Below are 19071 nucleotides of genomic sequence, written 5' to 3' on the forward strand. Positions count from 1 at the left end.
TATACAATGCCATAAAGCATTTTGAACTCAAGAAAGTAATTAGTTCCTCATCTTTTTGCATTTTTACCCATAATAAATCAAAGGAATTTAGACCTGGAACAGTTAGGCTATTAAAATTATCCCAATTTTTAATAGAAATTAAAATTTAAGTGCACTGCGATACTGCACTTGAGGGGTACTTTCCCAGGATATCCGTTTTTTCTTTCCATCTGGGTTGTTTTGAGATAGTGTAATGTGATTTGCTAGACATTTTGAACCAAACATGCAGAGTAGATACATAGAGGTCACTACAGGGTTTTGACTTAAGTGAGAAAACCTGGGTGCAAACCAAGGTGTTGTATAATAGCATATCTGTTCATACAGAGGGATGGTGCTAGCCCCCCACAAAAGTGTTAAGGTTTCACAGCATCTCTTTACCTCCTCTTTCAGCAGTGCCTTTATCCTGTCATGTTTGTACTCCCCCCTCTTCATCCTAAAAATGGTTAGATTTCTGGAAAACTTGTATATAAAGTCTTCTCTCTCTGCCACATTTGAGTGAAAAACCTTCATTCCATTTATGTGTGGCTTTGTTCTCAGTTGACGTTCATGGTTACAAAGCTATGTAATAATTAAACCGTTAAACTATTAGCTGGTACTAACATAAGGTGTAACTTCTCCTAAAGGAGCTTTATTTTAATATTTAATACCACAAAGTCTTAAAGACTCAAAGAAATGAATTTCTGCCTTGGCCTGTTTTGCTTAGTGGTTAGAGCATTGGCCCTTGGACTGAAGGGTCCCCGATTTGATTCCAGTCAAGGACAGGCACCTTGGTTGCAGGCTGGATCCCCTGCTCTGGTCTGGGAGCGTGCGGGAGGCAACCAATCGATGTGTCCCTCTCACATTGATGTTTCTCTGTGTCTCTCCTGTTCCCTTCAATTCTCTCTAAAAAGTCAATGGAATCTCCCAGAGCCATTGCAAAGCCCTCTGACAACCCAGTGCATGCTTCCTGAAGGCCTTCAATTGCAGCAGACAGACAGCTGCCCTCTGTCTGCTTGTAAGAGCTGCCCTTGATGGCCATATGTGTCCAGGAGACAGAAAAAGCCCTCCAGCTTTTCCTCAGTTCATGCTGAACTTAAGTAGCTCAGTAGCTCATCCAGACTAATGATTCAGACCTTGTCGAATTGTACCACTTCTGGCAGAAAAAGCAGTGTGCTCTGCATAATCCCAATATTTCCCCATCCTCCTTGCTGACTTTGCTTCTCAGGTCACTGAGAAAATAGAAGGGATTATGACCAAACTTTTACAAGTTCCCATAACATCTCTCACTGTCTTCCTATGTATTCTGCCTTCTCTCCTTATCAGTGATTAATTGTCCACGTTCCTGTTTTAAGGTCACTGGATCCCATCATCACTCACCTGCTCAAGGTCATCACTCCAGCAATTCACTCCTGTCTTTGGAATCATTCCCACCAGCATACCAGTATGCCATTGTTTCTCTTATCTTCAAAACAACAACAAAAACATCCTCTCTCTTGATGTCATTTCCTGCTCAGGCTACTGTCCATTTCTGTTTCTCTTTGTATCAAAAAACTCCTTGAAAAACTTGCTTATACTTGCTCTTCCAAACTCTTTCCTTTCCTTTCCCCTCAGCCTACTTCAGCTACGTTTTTGTTCCCAATGACTCCACTAAAACTGTCCTCTCAAGCTCACCAGAGACCTCCATGCTGCTCAACCCAATGACTTATCCTCAAACCTCCCATCACTTGTCTGCCGAATTTGAGGCAGTCCGTCACTCCCTTCTCCTTGAAACACTCTTCACTTGGCTTCAAGGACTCCACGCTCCTGCGCTTCTTCCCACCTCACTAGCTGCTCTTTCTCATGTCTTGCTGACTTTTCCCCATCTCCCTGTCCTCTTAACAATGGGGAACCCCAAGGAAAGGTCCTTGGACCATTTTTCTTCTGAATTGACACTCCTTTGGTTATCTCATCTAGTCTCATGGCTTTAAATATCATCCCTATGCGAAATACTCCCAAACGTTTATCTCTAGCCCAAACCTTTCTCTTGAACTCTAGACTCTGTTTACTTCAGGGTCTAGTTGGCATATCACACCATGACTTATTCGGCCCCACCCAATCTGCCCCAAATCACCTCTTTGCTTCTCTCCTTAGCGCTCATTCTGCTCTAGCCATGCTGCTCATGTGTTCTCCTCTCTGCCCAGGTTGCTCTTTCCCCAGATATCTGCAGGGATTGTTCCTTTGCCTCTTTCAGGTTTCGTTTAAACATTACCTGCTCACTCAGGGCTTCCTTGACCATCCTATTAAATTGCAATACCCCTTCCTATCCACCTCCCCTGATTTATCTTTTCCCATGTCACTATCTCTTTCTAGCTCTAGGTTTTTCTGATTTATTATCTGTCTTCCACCCCTAGAATGTAAGCTCTGTGAGGAATGGGACCTCTGTCAGTTACCTGATGTATCCCCACTGCCCAAGTCAGCACCCAAAGCCATGATAGGTACTCAATATACAGTTGTTAAATTTATGATGATATATGTTTCTCCCAAAGAACATGGCTTGCATGTGATGTTCAAAAAAACAGTTTTCCAAAAATAGGGATAGGATCTGAGGATTTGTCTCTTTCTTAAGCTCTTCTTTATAATGCTGCAGGAATGGCTGTCAGACTCCCTTATTTGTTTGGTGGGTGGAGCATTTGCTTGGAGTCCCTCACGGTCCCGTCAAACCATTCATGCTTGCCCTTCCAGCCGAACGTATGAAATAAAATGCTGTGTAACATTCCTACTACTTGTTCACAAGTATTCTTTTGACTCAGTAATTATTATGCATTTTTGTTTTCCATGAAGTGCCTCTTTTAAAATGTGTTATTGAAAGATTACGCTGATGAATGAGTAGCAACAGAATAGTCAAGATTGGAATATTATCATCTCGCATTTGTTCTGCTTTCTAGTCATTAAATAACTTCACATTTAAAATTAATAATTGCTCCCTCACCACAATAATGCATCTTGCTTTCAGCAGAGGTTGTAGCAAGAAGTGAATTCTGGAAGTACTCATGTGTTTCCGCATCAGCCCCCCCTCCTGCGAGTCCCTGCCGGAAGCAGTGCCTAACCCAGTGGGGCAAGAGAGCAGATTTGAATCCACCTGAGGAAACGCTTGAAAATGCAGAATTTCATTCTCTCAGTTCTGATGCAGAAAAGGGCAAACGCCCGTATTCATCCTGCCCCCCAGTTATTCAAATAAGAAATACAGAAAAATTGGTAAAATTTATTCACAATGCACAAGTTGAGATGAATAAAAGAGCTGGCAATGGCATCTTGCCTCTGAGTTTGATTTATAAAAATATTAGTGAGCTCAGTTTTCTATATTTAGCTATATCATTTGGGGAATGATGAAGAGAGGTGTTTTGTTTTTTTTAAATATAAAACTTCCAACTTCGATGTCATTTATCACAGTATTGTCTGGAATTGCGACAATGTCCTATCAGGGGTGATCTGGGCTTTTCAGGACTTGTCTCCTGAAGTTGATAGAAGTTGGGTAACCGGATATCGTAGTGGTATTTTTTTCCTACATATACCCTGTCATTCAAGGCATAGAGTTTATCTGCAATGTCACTGCCAATTAAAACTGAAAACAGGCGGGAGATGTAACGATGCTGAGCGAAGAGCAAATATAATTTCTTTCTCCTCCAAGACACATATCGACAATCAGTTTCTGCTGTGAGGGTTACCTAAAAAAATAAAATAAAACCACGTATAAACAAAGATGAGGGAACAGAAAAAGTTCTGTCACTTTTTTTGTGTCCCAAATTTTAAATGAATTTCCCTTCTGCTTTTTTAGGTTAAAAAAGCCCACTGACCCAAAACATATTGTAAGATTAGAAAGAGAAACCACAAAATGTAATCCTATAATTTATAACATGTATAATCACAATCACAATGCTGTGCCCATCTGCAATTTATCTGTTTTCTAAGTTCCGATATCTATATTTTGCATTTTATTGATGTAAGAGCTACTTATACTAAAAATTAATAAAGCTGGCTAATGTTAGAGAAGTATTTCCCAGTCAGTCCTAAAGACCGTGGACATTTAACACATGTATTAATCATAGGAAAACAGTATATACCATAATAGATGGAACCTACTGAACTAATTATCTTTCAAAACTTCCAGACATGGCAGCAGAGCAAGGATAGGAATTTAGCATTTTGTTGCTAGAAAACAACTGTAATCCATCAGCATTTTAAATTTTAAAAATCACTTATTTTGTAATAAGGGAAGACTTTTTCTTGGTGTTTCTCTAAACAGACACAGTGGCAGTGTTTAGTGTACAGTCAAATCTCAATTAATTATACCTTAATTCCCACATACGCAGTTAAGCAAAAAAAATTTTTTTAAAGACTATTTCTCACAGACTCCTCTCTGTTCATATGAAATACCCATTTTTCTCCCTGTGGCTGGACCCCTATAAAGTGACATTAACCAGCAAGAGTCAAACAGCTTTGGGAAGTCATGCCTAGGGCATAGTACATTCCAAAGTTAAATATAAATTACTCTGTCACCTGCTGTTGTTTGTTATCTGTTCGGAAGAGGCCATGTTGACTGTGTGCACCCCTTATCCCTTACCTGAAAAGTGCCTTCCTCTGTGGGTCTCAGTGAGTCCCATTCAGGAGAATCCAGGAACTGGAAGGGGAAAATGTAATGCAGAAATTCGCCGTCAACTGTCACTCTGATCCTACCCAGACACAAAGAACAGCACTTATGAGGAAGGAAAAAGCCAGCACATATTTGGGGCAAGGGGAGGGAACAGTAGGTCAGATCTCTGATGACCTTTTTGGCTTTTAAAATTTTGAAGGGCAAATATTAAATGCCTATATTAAAGTGGCAAATCTCCTGTAAGACTCATGTACTGATGTTCCCCACACAGGATTCTGGACTATTGGGCGAAACTCATCAAGCCTTTACATATATGATATATGTCCATTTCTGCATTTATATTACACTTCAGTAAAAAGTTTTAGTACACACAGTCGGATTTTAAGTTAAGTAGAAATCAAAGAACATAAAGGAGCACCACTGTAAATACCTCTGAAAATTAAGTACTTAACCTTTAAAAAACGTAAGTAATCATATTGTTTCCTCCCCCAAACTTTCTTGTCAATATATATATATATTGACCCTTGAACGATACGGTTTGAACTGTGCAGGTCCACTTACATGAGATTTTTTTCAATAAATATTGTAATTATATTTTCTCTTTCTTTCAGTTTTCTTAATAACGTTTTCTCTTCTTTAGCTTAGTTTATTGTAAGAATACAGGATATAATACACATAACATGCAAAATATGTGTTAACCGACTGATGGGTAAGGCTTCTAGTCAACAGTAGGCTATTAATAAGTTTCTGGGGAGTCAAAAGTTACATGTGGATTTTTGACTGTGTGTGGGCCAGCATCCCTCCCCCTGTGTTGTTCAAGAGTTAACTAACTGTATATATACATATATAATGAGGTATACCCAACTCACTTCTAGCAAATGGACAACTGCTAGAAATTACTGAAAGAGCTGATCATTATAAAATTAATCATTATAAAATTTAATGTTCTCTGTTACTTAAAAGAATGCTCTATGAGAGAGTACTTAAAATACTTTGCATGCCAACATAAGTATTGAATTAATTCAGTATTCTTCTTGACTTCCAGTAATTAGCCTGGAAACACGTAGCATATTTTGATAAACCAATTCATACATTTGATTCCTAAAAAGAAATATTAAGGCTCTAGATTATTTCTTGCTTCAGGTATGTAATACCATGTACTCTAAATGCCTATGCCCATGACTTGTGTGCCAGGGGCTTTCTCATGCCTCAGGGTGTTAAATGCCATCCAGGACTATGCTACGCTGAGATGGAAAATGTAGCAGAAAGAAAAATACACTAATAACTATTGTAGAAGAAAGACATTCAAGCACCAAGAGTACAGACCTTCCTGAGACAAGCAGAGAGAGTTTATCAATGGAAGTTTTCCCCTGCATGGCGTAACAGTGCTCCTTTTCCAAAGTAACCACTTCAGAGCTCAGAGCAATGGTTCTGAAGACAGGCAAGGAGGTCCCCAGAGGCTGGAAAATGGAGCTGTACAACAGCTGGAATTCTCGGGCAAAGGTTATGCTGCGCACTTGATATGCAATGTGAACAAACTGCACGAAGCAGATAATAAAAAGAACAAAATTCCAGGAGAAGATGTCGGCTGCGCAGACATCTATCCAAGCCCAGACGGCAGAGCAGAGAAAACCCAACCCCAGCAAACTGAAGACATAAAGGAGTCCGAAGAATCCACTGCCACCCATGAAACCTACTACGAATAAAATACTGGCAAGATGATAAATGGCTCCCTCGGCCTCTTGCTTCCAGCTTGTGCAGACTGGGTGTTCATCTATTAGGTTCTTCCATAAACTTGAATTTTTTTCCATGGCTGTACTGCCGTCTGGCTCACTTTCCTGTTGATGTTAGATGATATCAAGTGAGTAATTAAGTCCTTTGCTTTTCCATCATCCAAGTTTTGGTAAATCCTCACAAAACTGGAGAAAGCCTGGCCACTGGAGTTGTGGTGATTTAAGGGTATGATGTGTATGGATCTTGAAAAACTAAGAATCCCATGCTAGCTTCTGTAAGTTCATCTGGGTTCCTGATTTAGATCTAGTCCACGGATATTTTATGGTTTCCTGTGCAAGAAGAAAAAAAAGATCTAATTAAACAGGAGAATTGAGACATCTATTTAATGAATTACCAGCATGACTTACTCAATATGAACTCCTGTTTTCAATAAAGTTGGAATATTTTAAGCACCAGTGCTGTCAAGTGTTAAATTTCCAGGATATGAAAATTAGTTTTTTAGAGATATGCTTATTAATAAATTATCGACAGACATTTTGGTATTTGTCAGGATTAGCTAACTACATATTTTTCAAGGGCTCAAAGTGCTATAATCAGCTTGTTTCCATAACAGTAGTTCAGTGTACCTCAGAGTCACTTGGGCAAGTGACTAAAAGTGCAGATTCATAGATTGTTTCCAAGACATACTGACTCAGAATCTTCTCTGGAGGGAGGGGCTACAATGTTGGTACTTAGGACGGGCTTCCCACATGATTTTGATGCATCAATCCATGGCCCTCCATGGCCCACCCTTTGAGAGATACTGTTTGACAATATGTTCTTCACTCTTTACAGATGAAGAATTTGAGGCTCAGAGAAGCCGAGTAATTTATCCCAGACTACACAGTGGTGGGTGGCAGAGCAGAATGTCAGCACTTATGCTGGATCCCATCCTTTGGCCTCTGCTGAAAGAGTTTTTAAAATTAGGCACTTTAAGGAGCCTTAATAAATAAATAAACATAAGAAACATATAATCGAAGTCAGATTTTTAAGAGCACATAGTAGACGGTAAAATATGTAGTGACTTAGATCAACAATATTTGAGAAATATAAATTCGGTTCTACTTTACTGCATTAGAGGTTATTTCAGGTTAAAGGTTGCATCCATATAACTAAATAAATATTAAAATTCCTGCTACTGGCATATTTATTTACCAGATGGCCAAAATATTACTAACTTATTCCCCTACACATACATTCTCTACCCTTTCAGCCATATGGTAAAAATGCTAATATGTGATCTGAGTCACATATTTAACCACGATGACAGAGCTGTAGAATATGTATCCTTTATCATCAGTTTTTGTTTTTTTTAAACAATAAATGGCTTCCATGTGAGGCATGCATTAGAGTGATTTTTAAAGTCATAATTAACATTCAAAAAACCCTTGAACTTGTGTGCTATATTTAGTGTTATTTTTGAGGCAGATTATTTCCAGAACACCTGTTAATAAAATATCAGGTATAATAGATTTTGTTTCATAGAAAAAAATATACACACAGGTGAAAATGACTTAACTGAAGTTTAAAGAAAGGAGCAGTATAATCATCAACAAAACTGGAAATGGAAAGAAAGATGCTGCTGAGCTGAAGTTCCTGATTTTCCATCTTGGATAGGGATTCTTTTCTCAGCAAGTAATAACTTTAAGAATGCTACCAGGTGAATCCTTAAAAGAAACAAAACAACAACAACAACAACATAGGCCTATAACTTAGAGTGATGTTGTTTTTACTCAACTTGCTTTCAAATACATTTCAAACATTCTGCATCCCCCTAATTATCGCCTCCCCCCAACACTCTGAGATGATGAGATTCAAGGCAGACCGGCACCTTGAACATGTTTAAGTTCTCTTTTAAATAAAACACAAAATTATATATTACTGGAGAGTCAAAGGAAAAACTTAAAAATACAATGAGTAGTGAGAACTGTGTGAAATACCAGACTGCAAATGTCAATCACCCTGCTGTTTTATTTTATTTTTAATATATCTTTATTGATTTCAGAGAGAGGAAGGGAGAGGGAGAGAGAAACATCAATGATGAGAGAGTCATTGATCGAGCCCCCAACCAGGGCATGTGCCCTGACCGGGAACCCAAACCTGATTGCCTGGATCCTAGGTCGATGCTCAACCGCTGAGCCACGCCCAGCCAGGCCTGTTTTACTTTTAAAACTAGGGTATTTTCAATTAATCACTTCCTCAGGACACCAAACATAGCCACGAAAGCCAATATTAACGAGCACTGCTAGTGGAGCTCTGAACTTTGAACTTCCTTAAAAATTTATAATCCTTTACAAAATGTAAAAATGATCCTAATGGGGAAAGGCCATGTAAACCGTTTGTGGCAATTCAGAAGGGAGCTTATGCACATCTTATCCCCTTAAAATATTAACTTGGGGGATATACTGGGCCAAGTACATTCGAGGAGTGTGACCCTCGAAGGTTATAAGAGGAGCTGTGCTTCGGTCCTTTCCACTCTGCTTCTGTTTTAATAAGCTCCTTCCAAGCCATCTTCTCTCCCTGATACTGTATGATTGCCCTGATTACATTACTCCACACCCAGCCTTTCTCCACTTGGTGTGTTTTTATTCAGTCACCAAAACAGATGCACTTTATTAGAAGAGGAACAACTGACAGGGGCAGGTGATGAGCATGGGTGTTCCTTTGCTAAGTGCCAGCAGTGCTGTATGAATGTTGAACATGATTCATCAGCCAGCTGCTGAAGGCTTGCAGGCCTTAAGTTATGTTTTGGGTAAATAAATGCTGGAATGCCAAAGTGGTACAATAGATATATTAAACAACAAAATCTATCTTCCCTACAAAATAAATTAGCACACAGAGATACAAATGATGGAGACAAACTTGAATGCAAATAAACACAATAATTCCAAGTCCCCCCCCCCGCCCCCCGCTTTCTTTTTAAAATTTAAGACCTTGGGCAGTTAGTTATATAAAGGCAGGTAAAAGGATGATGGGTGAAATGTGGTATAAACTTGGTGGCAAACTGATGGAAGATTAGCTCAGAAACTGCATTGATATGTTTAGAACTTGTACATTTATTATCTCATTGCATCACACTGACTGTGACGAGGGAGGCAGGATCTAAATCATCCTGCCAACAAATGAGAGAAGCAGGGCACCAGATTGGTTAAGTCGCTTGCTTTGGGTGAAAGAGGCAGTAAGTCACCACAGCAGGTGGAAGCTCAGGTCCCCCTCCGCTCAGCTGCGTGCCTCCCGAGCAGCCAATGCCACCTTTCAAGGACATCGATCTGATATATATATCAATGTGTTGGGAGACCAAAGTGCGATATTCTGCCAGGACTGGTTTGCCAGGAAAATAATGACCCTAACGGGGATATTTAAGACCTGCTATATCTGCCTGTACTGCTCAATCCATAATGCTTAGAATACTACAAGGGACAGAGGCATAGAAAGCCACTCATGGAACGATTTGCTTTTTTATTTGCTTTTTTATTTACTCAACATCGACTAATTTCCTCTCCTAGATTCTGGAATTCTTAAGAGGCAAAGAGAAATGTTTTTGTATTTCTAACTCCTGGCACTCAATGACTGTTGATTGAATACACTGGTGTAGAGCAGCGATTTTCAACCTTTTTTGTCTCACAGCACACATAAAGTAATTGCCAAAATCCTGCAGCACACCAAAAAAACCCTCAAAAAACCCCACACCTATTTTTTGCTGATCTGACAAAAAAATAGGTATAATTTTGATTCACTCGCACCAGACGGCTATTGTGTTGGCTGTTGTCATTTTTTTATTTGACAGTCTAAGGAAAAGAGGTCAGTGCCCCTGACTAAATAGTCAGGTACTGCATGTTTTAAAAAGTCTTGAAGCACACTGGTTGAAAATCAATGGTGTAAAGGTGCAAGCACTCTGTCTTCTGGATTCCCATTCTCAATCCAATTCAGTGGATGGTCTAACATCTTCTGTCACCTAGGGGAACAGATGTGGGGAAGACCCCAACATCCAAGACAGTTCAGTACAAAGACACTAAGGAGTTGAGACATCACTTATTTAAAATGTCTGGCACAGCTCCAAATTCAGAGGGGAATCCTTTTGTCTTGTTACAACATTGAGCTCCTTAAATAAAGCAGTTGAATTACTGATGATTACAAGAAACTTGGCCCTGGTAAGAACACCTATCCTGTTCACTTTTAAGGATGCTGGAAGATTCAAATGAGAACATAGATACTAAAAACCCTTGGCAAATTTTTAAATAACAGAAGTAGCATCACTGTACTTCTTGCTTGTATGTGATAGAGCTGAGCCATTTAGAAAAAAATATTTCTTTCCCCCAGAGGATTACAGTTGGAGACAGAAATATAAATGGTCACTTTGGGCTGCTACCCATCTTTAAGTTAATAAAGTCTATGTTTACTCCTTCCTGCAAGGGTGATCTCTGTTATTTTTCTCTACCTTGGGTCCTGACCTCCTATTATTGGCACGTGTAGACCCATAACCGACCCACCTATGAGTCTTCACTTTCCAAATGCAGAGAAACCAGCTATTGGAAGCCACCAACAGTCTTGTAAACCTTAGGTTAGAGTTTAGTGATCAGGTGCCCTCAGATCACTTACATCAGAATCACCTGGGTGTCATGTTAAACATAACCCTGCCCTGCCCTGGCCGGGTGGTTCAGTCACTGGAGTCCCATACACCAAAAGCCGATCTATGTTTCTCTCTCTCTCTTTCCCTTTCTCTCCGTCTAAAATAAATTTTAAAAATCCCCATGGACACAGACAATAGTGTGGTGAAAGGCCTGGGGTGGGGGGTTGGGTGAAGGGTAGAAGGAGTCAATGGGGAAAAAAGGGTATGCTGGAATAATTTAAACAATAAATATAAATTCAATAATAATAAAATAAAAATATATCCTTGGGTGAGGATTTTTTAAAAATAACCCTTCCCTGGCTCCATCCCACAACTAATGAGCCAGGAAAGAACCAAGAAAATAAATTTCTAATAAGTTCCCAGTTGATTCTTATGCACAGTGTTGTTTCAGAGCCATTATTTTATGTTGTTATTGAGTTACCGTTGCTTGTTTGCAGGGCCTCAGCTTTGTCCATTCCTGGTTGACCACTGGGCTGTCTTTCTAGGCGGATTACTCAGTGCATCGCTCTTGGACCCCTACTTGTCTGTCCATGGCTATGGTACTGTGTTAGCATTCCATTCTGTTATGTAGTTGGCCCATTTTGCATTACTACTTAAAAGAAAGGTTCTAGTCTTAGCTGTACCCCTAAATAACTATATGATTTTACTATTTCTAGACCTGCTTCCTCAGTGGTAAGATGAAAAAGTTGGACAAAATAATATGAAGTCCTTTTAGCCCTAAAGTAACATGACTATATGTGAAACAGAAGATTATTCCAAACATGGGTGAAAATATAGAGTGGAGTGGAGAACCGAATTAAGACTGCAGGTCTGAACAGCAGGACTATGATTGGGACCCAACTCTAGAGGGAGTGTATTGAATTACTTAAGGTCTATGCTGGGGCCCAGACACTGGCATTTTTTCACAAATTTACCAGGGATTTTGATGTGCAACCAGGGTTAAGAACTACCGAACTAAAGGACAGGAAAGGGCAGCAGGGTCAAGAGACATCAGAACACTCTGTGGAGGATCTGGATCTTAAACCTTATTTTTAGGCCTGGAAAGGCCCATTTTCTCCTTGTGCGTTCTCACTGCCATTTTTGCTCAGGCAAGGAGGCATTTTTCTTCCTAACCACTCATCATTCCAAGGAAGCTCAAGGTCTGTGGGTATTTTGCAGTAGCCTTTCCTTAACACAGTGGCCTGAAGTGCACCTTCTGGACTCTGAGTTTTTATGGTGTTTATTATCTGTCTGTAGGCTTCCATCACATAGTATGTTATATTGATGGATATAATATATAAAATATATAATGTATGTTACATACACATTATATTATATATTTGTACATTATATCTCATAATTTATTTTCTCAGTTGGAGTACATATTCAAGTAATCTTTTTAAAGAAATGAACATAGTATGTGTATTTTTAAAATATCAGCTTTATTGATTGGCATGTATGTGAACACACAGTGTAGGGCAAAAGTAGGTTTACGGTTGCGAGTATGTGAAACACAGTTTATTCTTGTGTTATTTATTAATTATTGTATTATTTTCCATATGCACAACAGTAAACCTACTTTTGCCCCACCCTGTGTATACTCGTAATTCCCCTTGCCTAGAAGAGAGTGAGTCTTCAATAAACATTCCCTGACTGAGAGAGTAACAATGCTCAGGGAGAAAAGCAGTGCTTGAAAGAGTTTGGGAACAAGCAGGCTACTAAGTCAGGAACCCCCAGTGAGAGATGACCAGTACCTGAATCAGTGGTTCAGGCGCTGGACTAAAAGGAAAGGATTTGTTAGACTATGAGGAAGGTGTCAAAAAAAGAAGTGTCTCTACTGAGACAGGGGAACAGAGAAGGGCTGAAGACTTTCTGGAAAAAACGAAGTTTAGAAGGAAACCAGGAGAAAGGGGGACTCCGTGTTAGCCATGTTTAATCTGAAGCTCTTCCTCTAGAATTCACAGCAAAAGGTAAGAAGCAGGATGGACATATATTTAATAGTTATTATCACACAGGAAAACCATGACTAAAGACAGGTTGGCAAGATTATCTAGAAAGTGAGTACAGAGAGGAATGAGTCAGAATTAAACGCCCATGACCAGGGCCTTTGATAAAGCTCTAGAGTCGCGCTGTCCAGCGAGGTAGCCGTTCGCCGCACGTGGCTGTGGAGAACCTGAAATGTGGCTGCTTTGAGTTGAGATGTGTTGTACACAATGGATTTCGAAGACTTGGTACAAAGATAAAGAATATGTCATTAAGAATGTTTATATTGATTACATGTTGAAATGATAATGTTTTGGAAATACTGGGCTAAAGAAAACATTATTAAAGTTAATTTTGCCCATTCTTATTTTTAATGTTCCTACTAGAAAACTTAAAACTGCGTATGTGGCTTGCATCACATTCCTCTTGGACAGTGCTGGTCTAGAATCTTTAAGTAACAGAGGGAGGAAATGAAGTCTTGGCATGCTGCTGTGCAAACAGCGCATATGTATAATGTATAAGTGTATAAATATGGAAGAATTATCTAAGATTAAGAACAGAGAGTTGATATAAATGTAAATGATATTGGCCATGATATTCATTTGTTACAGTCAATCAGATGTTATCCAAGGCATAGATGTCACCATCTGGTGTCTGCCTACATAGATGGCCAACCCCACTATAGCTCTTGGCCTGTATCCTACTTTATCTTTTTGCCTTAGAATTCCATTTTCTCAAGCAATTCTATTACATGGTTTCATTTTCTCATCTCATCTTCTGGTGATACCATGGAATACATTGGAATCTCCTAAATTTTGTATTGGAGACTGGATTCCCAAGAGTCCACACCAGCCTTCGTTTTCACATAATCCATGAGTCTCTTCATGCACCACTGAGCTCCTAGGCTGGAGTGTGCCTTTGACCTTCCATACCAATGAGAGCTTGGCTTCCCTTGAGACTTGAGGAAATTAGAGAACATGGCAAAGTCACATTTGGTTATCTCTAGCCATGTTCAATTTTTCACTTGATCACATACTGTAGTAGGCAGAATTCTAAGATGGTCCTCAAGATTCCTGCCCCACTAGTGCCCACACCCTGTAATCCCCTCCCCTTGATTGTGAGTAGAACCTGTGAATGGGATGGGACAGATGCTCCCTTTATTTGGTAACATTCTATGCCAAGTGGTGCTGGAATAGTAACTCCTGTGATTATGTTGAGTTATGTAAGACTCTTAAAAGTTCATGTGTGCTAATTGTCTATAATCTTTTTTAGTTTTTTCTAGCTAAATAACTGGGCGGCCCACACACCAAGATCAGCCATATCTGAAACCACCAAACCAGCCACTACTAAGGCTAAAATGAGCACTTCTGCAGGGCGTGGTTATTTCTCTCAAGGTGTTTGTATAGAGAGAGATTGTTCTATGAGAGAGATTGCTCACTGTTTGGTGCTCCATCCACATGCTTGTCAATCTTTTTACTTCTATTTCTTTCAGGCTTGTTGTTATTAACTTTGCAGAACTTGAAGTTATTTCAGCCATAGACGTTTCTTATATTTTTGCAGCATTACCTGTCATGATCCACAGTGTGGATTATTCCCTTATGCCTGCTGCTCAGGAAGTAATACCACATATTCTCATCATATAAAAATATTTGATTATCTCAAGCTTCTCTTCAGTATTGAAGATTTCCTTTGTCATGCACTATTTGGCATTTTTGAATTAAGATGCTTAGGTATTCTTTGGATGCTGAATGACTCTGTGCATGTGTGTGTGTTTTAAGTTGATTTTAGAAAGAGAGTAAGAGACAGAGAGAAACATTGATGTGAGAGAGATACATCAATCCTTTGCCTCCTGTCTGTGCCCCCACCGGGGATCAAACCCACAGCCTAGGTATGTGCCCTGACCAGAATCAAACCCAAGACCTTCCTATGCATGGGCCGATGCTCCAACCGAGCCACACAGCCAGGGCAATGACTGTGTTTTTATATAGAAAAGTTCCCAAGTGCAAAAGGAGAGTAAAACATGATCTTTCAGGATAACCTGTGGTGAACCAAGGTAGCTGGTAGATGTCTGAGGTATGTGTATATTTGCTTTTTGTGTAGTCCTACATGGCTCAGGTCAGCGGGTTGCAGTTTAATGTGTGCACCTGGTGTTTCTGCTGAGTAAATCATGCATAAGCAAGTGCAAAATTCACGTTATGCTCAAATTGTTCCCTAATGTTTCAACTGCATTAAAATGATGCTTGCTTTCAAAACAAGCATTATGGCATGACTGTATTATTAACTTTCAAATGTCCAGGAAAATGTTATTAATATATGCAATAATTCAATAATAGATCCATGCCCTCAGGGAGCTTGCATTTTAGTGAAATTCAAATGGTGACACTAAGCCCAGTTTCAAACTTTAAACAGCTAAAAATACTTCTTATGTACAAGTAAACATAAGCTACTTAAAACTCATTTAAAAGCAGTTGTTGCATACTAAGTTTTTAAATAAATGCTATATTTTAAAATACAGTGTAAAGTCTTAAAATAAAAATGCAAACAAGCTTATTATTTAGAACTTCTATCAAAGATAAAAAACAAAGAAACCCAAAACATTTTATGTCTCTGGAGTAGCATGTTACATATTAATGTGTCTGTATCCTTCTGTTTGTATAAATGCAAAGGAATAATTTGCATTTAATGTTAAATTAACATTAAATGCAAATTATTTAATGTTTTAAATACAGAATAATTTTCACTTAATGTTAAGGATGGCTATTTTTGGATGCTGGGATACCACTTTTACTTTTTTGGTACATATCTCTATTATTTGCATTCTTTATAATTTTATAATGAATGCAAATAAAGTGATTTTATATTAATTTGAAAATTTTTAAATACAAAAATTTCAAAGAATATAATAAAAGTCCATAAGCCCGACAATCAGAATTCACAAACATCCACATTGTCATATTTTTGGGTCTTTTTTGCAATAAAAAAAAATCCACACAAAACTTGGTCACCACGGGCTGTTCTTCAGTTCCATCCCCTGCCCACAGCTCCCTATATATAAAATTGTGTTTATCCTTCCAGTCTATATAGAATAATTTTTAAAATTGCAATTTTAAATGAAATGCAAGATTAGAAATGTATCTTATAATGTGGTTTTTTCCAGACTCACACTTAACTTTTTTTCCCTGATGAGTAATTTTGAACATATATAGAAACAGAGAAAATGCTATATAGAAAATCCCAACATACCCATTACTCAGATTCAACAATTATCAAGACTTTGCCACACAGAGTTTTTTGAAATTAAAAGTAAAAACTGTAAGCTGTTCATCCTACAGTTTGTTCAGTCAATAAACAAACACCTACTAAGGAGGACAGGGAGAGCTAAAATTAGCTATGCTCTTACTATGTGCCAGGCACTAGGTCTTCCACACACTGACCTATTTAGGAGTCACAACTCCGCAACCTAATTAGTATCATCAACATTGTTGAGAGTAGAAAGTGAGGCTCAGAGAGAAGATTCTTCCATAGGCTCAGCCGGTTGCTTATCTTCTAGAACCTAAACCTCCCCCCAACCACACCCCAATTTCAGAGTGTGTATGAGTCACTAGGGGTTATTATTCTGAGGCCTCACTTTGGGTCTCTAAGAATTACTCCCCGAATTCTCTGGGTTTGAGGACGATCCAACATTACTACAGGGGCTTTAAGTCGGCAACTTTTGGTTATTTAGTTTAGAAAATACTTGTTGTAACTTTTACTTTAAAACATTTTCCTTAGATAAAAGAAACATTTCCCCTTTCCTTTAAAAAAAACCTATTCAGTGATTCAACATACTTTTGTAAATTCTTATTTACTCTCTGTAAGTCATGATCCCAGATGACCAACAACCATAATTGTAAAGAAAACGATTTCAGTTGCAATTTGCAGGCTTGCAAATCTACCATGGGTATTTTCCTAAGCAGTTTTGAAACTTCCTGACTGCCGCACTGCCTGCGTGTTGCTGTGCTCATGTCCTACAGCATTTGCTTCACAGCCATTCTTCATCTTTCCTGTGGGCTATGACAAAATAAGCAGACACAAATGCTGCAGTGTGTCAGCCGTATCAGTCAGTCTTGTGGCAAGAAGCATGGGCTTTGGGTTTCCCATGACACATTTGTATTTAATGGCATAGGATGTCACTATTTAGAAGCACAGAGTATGCAATGATTCAGCTTTTTTGAGAGACGGATTAAATGAAAGGAACCGAACTATGCATATGAACAATGTGTTACTCTAGGTGTCAATTAACATTAGTATCCCAAATTCTTCAAAAGACACACACAGTCTCTCAGGGAAGAAAAGAGCTTAAAGTTCATCTGGGATCAGCCAGACCTCCTTCTGCAAATGTGGAAAGATCCAGTTTTTGTTTTGGTTACATTTTGTTTTCACGTAGCTCTTGTTTGGTTTTCTGTTGCCACAAGGAACACTGCCGAGTTACTGTACATGCACATGCAACAGCCCCTGGTATTAAAAATAACAGAAAAAATAGCCACCGAACCTTCGTACGAACGGAGAGCAATAATTTTTTAAGTCTGCCATGAAACTCAGTTGCGATGGGCAAGCGTGCCAGTTCAGAACGCCTAACTACAAGAGTTACAGTAAAAAGTCGGGAACGGAGATTGTCACATTATAAAAGTTCAGTAAATCAAATTATGTTCAAAAGTGGGCTTCTGATTCTGCTTTTCCACTTATTATTTACATATAGAAATTTTTCACTTTTTGCACATGTCTCCTGGCTAAAACAATTTTATTTTATTTTTGGCCATTGCCCTACTACTGCGTTTTGATTCTGTGCCGTTACTCTTTTCCCAAAATACAGAGTCTCCGTGTGTATTACAGCTCCGCAGCCCACCGTGGCGATGCGGTGATTCCGTGGCTTTCAAATTTCTTGTTTCTTTCCTTCCTCCCTTTATTTATTTATTTTGGCAGGGTGATCCCCACGTAGAGAAAACGGGTCAGGGTGACCTCTGATGAGGCAGCTTTCTCTGGCCCCAAGTCAGCGCCCCCAACCCCGTCAGGCCCGGGACGGGCGAGGGGGGAGCTCCCGCCGGCCCGCTCCCCACGGCGAAACCTGCGGCTCGCAAGTCCTGCGGGACCAGCTTGTCTCCCCTGGGAATCTGGCCTGTGTCTCTGGGCTCCTAAGGTGCCCGGGGCGAGAGCGGGACCAACAGACGGCCTGGGGAGCGAGCGGCCTCTGAGGGCGGCTCCAGCCCCCGGGCCCGCGCGCCCCAAGCCCAGCCGCGGGTCCCCAGCCGCCGAGTTGCGAGCGGCGCCGCCGGACCGAGGCTCGCGGTTGCCGGGGCCGAGCCGGGCGCACCGCGGGCGGCGGGGCACCGGAGCTGCGGGAGGTCCGCCGCCTCGCAGCCCCCGGCCCGGGGCGGGGCCGGCGCGGGCAAAGTTGCCCCACGCGCCACGCGGTGCCAGGGCGCGCACCGCTCCGGGAAGACTGCGCCCACGGCGGCCCCGCGGCCCCCTCCTTACCTCTCCTCCTCCAGCCCCGCGAAGAGCGCCCGCTTCGTGCCCGCACAACTTTGCCGGCGCAGCGCGCGGGGCCCCGCTGGCCGGCGCGCGCGCTCCTCGCCCGCCACCCAGCCCGCGCCGGCCCCGCGCGGGCGCCCGGGCACGGCCGCAGCTCCCGGGCGGCGCGGCGCCGAGCGGCGCGGACGGGGCCGGGCGCGCGCCCCGGGGCGCTGCGGGGAGGGCGGGTGGCGGCCGCCGCTCGGGCCCGGACGGCCCGGCCTCCGGGCGCAGCGCCGCGGCGACCGCCTGCGGGATCCTGTGAACTAGCAGCCGCCGCCCGCCAAGTTTGCAAAGACCGGTTTCCAGAAGTGAACGCTGCTCACGGTTATAAAATCAACCTGGTGTCTGCTATGATTCTAGGCGGAGAGCGATGGAGGTGACTCCCGGACGGGCAGCAACTGTAAACCTGCCCCTTCGCTCTCCCCAGGGCTCCCCCTTGGCTCACTAAAGGAGATGCGTGCCCGGAGGGGGCTGGGAATCTTGGATGTGTAGGACTCAAGTCAAG

At 41.0% G+C, this 19071-nt stretch overlaps 1 protein-coding gene across 3 annotated transcripts; it reads right to left on the reverse strand.

Annotated features, from left to right (window-relative positions):
* Nucleotides 1–3239: 3239 nt before the first annotated feature.
* On the reverse strand, nucleotides 3240–18660 carry POPDC3 (popeye domain cAMP effector 3). 3 transcript variants are annotated; one of them, XM_081140015.1, is made up of 5 exons: nucleotides 18528–18652; nucleotides 7941–8088; nucleotides 5975–6711; nucleotides 4619–4727; nucleotides 3240–3722 (listed from the first exon to the last, which is right to left on the reverse strand). In XM_081140015.1, the coding sequence occupies exons 3-5, from the start codon at nucleotides 6457–6459 to the stop codon at nucleotides 3435–3437; spliced, it is 882 nt and encodes a 293-aa protein (XP_080996141.1). In that variant the 5' UTR covers nucleotides 6460–6711; nucleotides 7941–8088; nucleotides 18528–18652; the 3' UTR covers nucleotides 3240–3434. The 3 variants fall into 3 exon arrangements, with proteins under 3 accessions (XP_080996141.1, XP_080996140.1, XP_080996142.1); XM_081140014.1 differs by lacking the exon at nucleotides 7941–8088 and having other exon boundaries at nucleotides 18528–18660; XM_081140016.1 differs by lacking the exons at nucleotides 7941–8088; nucleotides 18528–18652 and adding an exon at nucleotides 7009–7323.
* Between the last annotated feature and the right edge of the window lie 411 nt (nucleotides 18661–19071).

The sequence above is a fragment of the Miniopterus schreibersii genome (genome assembly GCF_964146895.1).
Source record: "Miniopterus schreibersii genome assembly, chromosome: 6".
NCBI classification, from domain to species: domain Eukaryota; kingdom Metazoa; phylum Chordata; class Mammalia; order Chiroptera; family Miniopteridae; genus Miniopterus; species Miniopterus schreibersii.